Source organism: Symphalangus syndactylus, chromosome 6 (assembly GCF_028878055.3).
Source record: "Symphalangus syndactylus isolate Jambi chromosome 6, NHGRI_mSymSyn1-v2.1_pri, whole genome shotgun sequence".
NCBI lineage: Eukaryota > Metazoa > Chordata > Mammalia > Primates > Hylobatidae > Symphalangus > Symphalangus syndactylus.
Genome location: NC_072428.2, coordinates 132,459,862 through 132,466,161, shown reverse-complemented (window position 1 = coordinate 132,466,161; position 6,300 = coordinate 132,459,862). Strand labels below are relative to the sequence as shown.

Here is a 6,300-nt window from a genome sequence, read left to right as displayed (position 1 = left end):
GGAGACAAAGGGTCGCACAGAAGAGTTTGGGGTTCATGGTAGGGTCAGAGTGAGGAGGGGCTGTCCCAACTAAGTGCAGTGATCCTCAGGACTGTGACCTGGGGCTCGGAGGCTGCTTTCTAGGCAATAGTCTGGTGGGCCTGTGGTGTCATCCTCCATGCCTGTGGAGTCCAGCTGGTCCAGGGCCTTCTGACTGGTCTGAGGCAGGATCCACCTCCTCTCATGAAGGTTGTTGCCCGGCGATGCCCACAGGGAAGATGGGGTACAGCAGAGATATACTGAGCTTAGGACACAGCCCACCCTAGCTTTCCCATGTTGCTTTGAGGCAGTTGCTCCTCTGTTTGCACCTGCGCTTGACATCAAGGCTGCCAGGCCAAAATTCTTCAACTGTGGATCTCATTAAAGATTAGAGGTATTTCCTGCATCTTGCATAGCTCTAGGTAGCCTAGCAATAACTGAAACTGCTGCAACATCTGCATAAAATTGGATTCCAGCCCTAATTTTTCTTAACCTTTCCCTTCCTAGGCTGCTCTCCCAGGCTCTCCCCAGAGTCCCTTAGATCCCAGTGGACCACAGTGCCGTCTTGTGGCCAATAAGTGAAGTTTCTTCATTGCTTCTGCAATGGCCCAAGGGATGCTGGGAAGTGTCTGCAGAGTGAGCAGGGAGACTATTCCAGAAGTGTCATCCTGCAGGTTTTATGAGCAACTTCCCTAAACCCTGATTCCAACACTAGTTCTAACCCTGACTATTGCTTTACTCAAAGCTTAATATCCCACCCTCATTCTAAATAACTCAGCACATAGCTGCAGTTAGAGTCTAATTAATATTTTCTCCCTTAGAACTATCATATAAAGGATGCGTGATAGAATGGGAGGAATGGAAGAAAATTGGATTTACTCTAAAGTAGGAAGAACATACAGGAATTGAAGTGCATAGTTATTTCATTTCATTACCAAAGATGAAATACATATCCCCCAAAATAACAATCAATGTTACCATTAACATAAAGATTAGCAAAAGATTGGGACAATAATGAGATTGCCTTTAAGATGGCATCAAATACATATTAATAAAAAGTAAAATTTGAATGTAAAAAGTAGGATCCCTTGTAGGCAACAAGTAATCTTGAAGGGGGCAGTATCCAATGCGGAAAATAAAGATGGATAATGAAGACCAGCAAAGGGCCTTCCACAGAAAATGATTAACGTGTACAATGCACATCCGCTGATCTGAGCAGCGGACATGCAAGCAATGATTCTGGAAGAGGCAGTGGAGTGGTGTGAGATGAGGATGCCCTGGTGCAAAATAGTATCATAAGGAAGCAAGGAGAGAGAGGAGGAGGTTTATGAGCAGGAAGGAGGCGATTGTGTCATGCTGTGGTTAAGCTGCTGGCACAGAGATACACGGCTGAGTCCCCCTGTTCTGTGCGCTGGATCTTCAGAGTAGAGACGGATCCCTCAGGCCTCACTGCAGAGAACCGATCATTGGGCAGCCTCGAGTCATCTGGTGCATCCTTGCCTTGGAAGTAAATCAGAAACTCTGGGCCCTGCCCCAGGCTCTGTCGGTACCAGTAAAGGGCAGTATGACCTGAAATTGGATCACACCTGAGCTCTACATCCTTTCCCTTCTCTGCGACCTTGTTACTGGGGGTCTGGGAGACTCCAGCACCTATATGATCTGTGGAGACACAAGTTGAGAACAGAATGAGGAAAACAGTTGTACTCATCCCACACACACACACACACACACACACACACACACGAGACTGGTTGGTGTCTGAGGACTCACCTGCCCCCAGGAGGCACAGGGCTACCCAGCAGAGGAGGCTGGTGCCCATGACAAAGTCAGGGCAGGATGGGAGCTTTACCCGATCAGGGTCACTGTGAGCAGGAGCAGAGGAGGAGGGACGTCCTTGTCCTGACACAGAACAGTACCCACAGTGACATCACTTCCTCTCTCAATCCCCACAAACTCAGGAACACAGGATTTCTATTAGAACACACTTGGGTGACTGCTTTAGATATTTGTTAGCTCCTTTTAAACAACATCTGTGCATCGGTCTTCACTTTGTGCTCCAGAGCTGTCTGGAGTTGGAGGCTTCACGCTGCATCTCTGAGTTTATATCTCCTCACCACACAGGCACTCATCTGTCTGTTGGGCATGTTCTCTAGGATGTGTCAACAGCGCCCCCAACACAAGGCACCAAGGGATGAGCTCATTGTCTTTCTTGCAAGTCAGGGTCCCCTATACCATCCCCATTGATGCCCCAGCCTCCTCCATTCCCCCAGTCACACGTGCCCAATGGGGCTGCCCCAACGCGTGGGTTCCCTCACAAGCTGCACCTCATGCCTTTCTTCTGGGACCACTTCCCACCTTTGTTGACTATAATTCAGAAAAGAGACCTTATTGGAAAACTCATAGTCTTTTTTTTTTTATTTTTCCACTTGTAAATATATTTTCCTCCATCTCAGTATTTAATGAATGAGGATTATAATTCTGACTAAATGGTTATTTCTGATCCTCTTTCTTGACTTTCATTGATCTTTTCAGTCTATTCCACTAGGAGAGATTTACCGTTTCATTGTGACTATTTTTAGAATCATCTATTTGTCACTTATGTTCCACAATCTCTATATAATATAAACATTTATCTTATTTCATATTGATTTGAATTCTTGAAATTGAGAATTTAGGTCCTGAAACACCTCTGGAAAATTCTCAGCTAACGTCTCATCACAATCACTTATTCCCTCTACTTTCTTTTTCTGAAACTTCAATTATCTACAAGAAAAATGGGAAATATATATTTTATATAATATATATATTTATATATAAAAATAAACATATATAATTAACAATTATATACTCTACTATGCTGGAAACCAGCGTTAAGCTCTCTCCAAGGTTACGTATTTAATTTTCGGTGCTGCATTCTGTGTAACTTCTTCAGCTCTGTCCTTGACATCACTAATAATCTCTTAGAAGCATTTCATCTTTTCTTCATTTCCATTTGGTTTTCAGTGATAATCTTAATTATTTCTCTATTGAATTTGATTATTTTTAATGTTACCTTGATGGTTTCTGACAGTCTCTTTTTTCTTGTTCACATTTCAATTTCCTTTAAATATAGTTCTACAAACTTTCACATCTTTTAATGGTAAAAATTTCTTGTCTTCATACACTTCATTTGCTTATTGTTTCTGCTCACTTGTCTTCGTTGGTTCTTATTTTAATAGTCTTAATAGTAGAAGCATATTTATCTCACATTAATCTGTGGCATTCAAGAGAGGCCTGCATTGAGAGTGAAGACCTTCAAGACTCCATAGTTTTTCCAGCTGTCTCCAATCCTACCACCAAATTCATGGGGCCAAGAATTGTCTGTTGCACTCTGGGTTCCTGAACACTCTCATGGTTTAGGTTCCTGGGGAACACGCTCTCAGGACAGCCACAAGGTACCCTCTAGAACACAATTCTGATTTTCTCTTACCTTTACATGATACCTTCTCCACAAATTAGCAACTATAAGGCTGTTCCCATCCTGTTCTTCCAAGGGAAAATAATGTAAATATATTTTTAAAATCCTAAATCTATAAATGTGCCCTCTTCAGGGGTTTTTTGTTGTTGTTGTTGTTCCTAACCCAAAACTTTAAGAAATAGCTTAGATATTAGAATTATATACAGAGAGTTTACCCTCATTCAGCTTGAAGAACGCATCATATTTTAAACTGGAAATTCCCAGACTGACAAACTGGCTTGCACGGCGCATGGTCCTATGCTTGTTCCACCCGTGAGTGCTCCTTGATGAGCTCATAGCAGAGCATCTCAGGCAAAGTTAACTCTCGACCTCTGCCAGGGTACAATGAATCTAGTGTGTTCCTGTTATTGGTTCATTCACCCACTCATCACTCACTCACTCGTCACTCACTCATCCATTCTCTGTGAAATGAACGAGGACTCGCTGCCTGCCAGGCACTGCTGGTGGTGAATGTAACAAGCTCAGCCTTCGGCTTCATGGAGTTTAAAATTAAGCGGAGCACAAAAGGAATAAGACAAGTGTTGGAAAAGTTGCAACTGTGCTGAACTTTACTAACAGGCACACGATTCTGTGAGCTTATGAGAGGGAAATTGAAATTTGACCTCAACTGAGAGTTGAGGGAGTGCTTCCAGTAGGAGGGGCTGATCATGCTGAGATCAAAAGTGCAGGTAGAAGCTGACCACTGCAGAAAGGAAGGCACTAGCCTAGGGCGGAGGAAATGGCCTTTGAGGTCTCTGTGATGGAAAGGAAGGAGGCACAGAAGAGGCAGCCTCATGGCTGCAGTAGAAAGGGGAGGGGAGGTGGTGCAGAGAGGCCCAGCAAAGCCTTCAGGGGTGACTGCTCAGATGGGAGAGATGGGCTACAGGTGAGACCACATGAGAGTGGGGACTGGAGGAAACCCTGGAGAGAGGAAGCAACGTGGTCCCCAGAGAGAGACAGGAGTCTAGACGGATTTGAAATACAAATCCTGTTCCATCCTGGGTACCTCGGACTCAGTATGATGAGTAGAAAAGTAAGAGCTGGGAAAGCCCTGGTCCCATCCCAAAAAGACAGCTTGGAGGAAAGACCAGACAGCAACAAAAGAGACGTCTGAGGCTCTGGGACCAGTCCAGGCCTGTCTGGGACTGCCTGCAGAGACACCTGGCACAGACTGAGGCTCACACTGCCCGGCACCCACTGGGCTTCCAAGATTCCCAGTGCTGAGAACTCTGCCAAGGACATGGTTGAGTCTGGGATCGGGGAGGAGGGCAGAGCCTCCCCTGCATTTATGTACAGAGAGGAGATGGCTGTGCAGCACTGTGGAGTCACTGCTGGCACAGAAGTACGCAGATGTCCGAGAGGGTACAGCAGATGCCAGCGTGACAGGGGAATCATCTGTGTTTGCTCTGGAGACACTATAACCATCAGGGACTTCTCCTTTGCCAGTGGTACCTGCAGTATTTGAGTAATGGATGAGCCTTAGCCCCAGTCCTAGATCTTGTCTATACCAGTACATGGCATTATGTCTCATATCCTGGGTACATCTCAGTGTCATGCTCCATCCTACTGCCAGGATCTGAGATCTTGAGGCCTGGGTGATCCCAGCCATCACTGGACCTACAGAGAAGGAGAACAAAGCCAATGCTGCAGTCTCAATGGGAAGGCTCTGGGTCTTGAAATCCACACAGGGGCCCTGCCCAGGACTTACCTGCACACAGGAGAGAAAAGGCCACACAGCACAGGAGCCTGATGCTCATGGCAGGTGCTACAGGACAGAAAGGTCTTCTGGGTCTGTGTGTTGATGAAAGGGGAACAGGGCTCTCCAGGAAGTCACCCTGAGACCTCATTCTCTCTGTCTGGTCCCCAGAACCTTCTTGTCAAGAGAGGCCATGCCCCTTCCCCAGAGGGTCAAATCCAAAATAAATGCATCACTGAAGTTTGGATGGGAAGAATGCTTCCTGACATAAGCCTTTCAAGTCTTTCTTGACTTTTGTGCAGTTTGTAATTCAATATAAATTTTATTCCTGCAATGATATAATTCCTCATTAATATTCTGGTGTTAGTTATCTATGGATTGCTGTAGTCTAGAATCTTAGGAAAAATCCTCACGTCTCCCTGGTGTTCTTGATTCCTGTGTCCCAAATACTCCTTCAAGTATCCTTTTCTAATTTGCTTAATTGACCATAATCCTGTTAAAGTCCTGTGTCTACATTGGTTTTCTCTGTTATCAGGTTTCCAAATCCCTGGGGCAGGCTCATCAACATTGCAGGAGTCGTTTTGCTCTGTTTCTTGTCAATTCACTGACAGATGGGACTCCTGACAAGCCCAGCTGAGCACCTTCATCTCCATCCAGGAGTCTTGCTTTCTGTGCCTGGGGTGAGACCACAGCGGGCAGAACCACCTTACGCTGCTGCCTGCCCTCTCTGTGTGGACAATGGTGGCCACCCAGCGCTGCTGAAGACCTGTGAGCACAAAGGTGTCCTGATGAGTGAGGGACTTGGCGAGAGGGCGCAGACTTCAAGATAAGGAAGAATGCTCTCGTTTTATTTGAGGTGTCATGTCTCATAGGGAATATCCCTTCGTTCAGGGTTCCTGCCATTAATTTAGTAATAAATGAAAAGGAGCTCAAAAATTGTATCTTCGGTGTACAGAGCCCTGCATTCAGAAGGACCCCACACTTGCTTTATCACTCTGCTGTCATGATTTTTAAATGCTTAATAGTGTTTGAACAAAGGACCTGCCAGTAAGTCATGTCACTGGTTGTAAATACATGATTTTGTTTCATA

At 45.3% G+C, this 6,300-nt stretch overlaps 2 gene segments (V, D, J or C); both read right to left on the bottom strand.

The window, feature by feature from the left end:
• Window positions 1-923: 923 nt before the first annotated feature.
• LOC129485120 (probable non-functional T cell receptor beta variable 7-3) lies at window positions 924-1,916 on the bottom strand. The segment is given in 2 exon segments: window positions 924-1,677; window positions 1,789-1,916. Coding segments are annotated over 2 exon segments (357 nt in total).
• LOC129485448 (T cell receptor beta variable 6-4-like) lies at window positions 1,864-5,277 on the bottom strand. The segment is given in 3 exon segments: window positions 1,864-1,917; window positions 4,809-5,131; window positions 5,223-5,277. Coding segments are annotated over 3 exon segments (426 nt in total).
• Window positions 5,278-6,300: the final 1,023 nt, after the last annotated feature.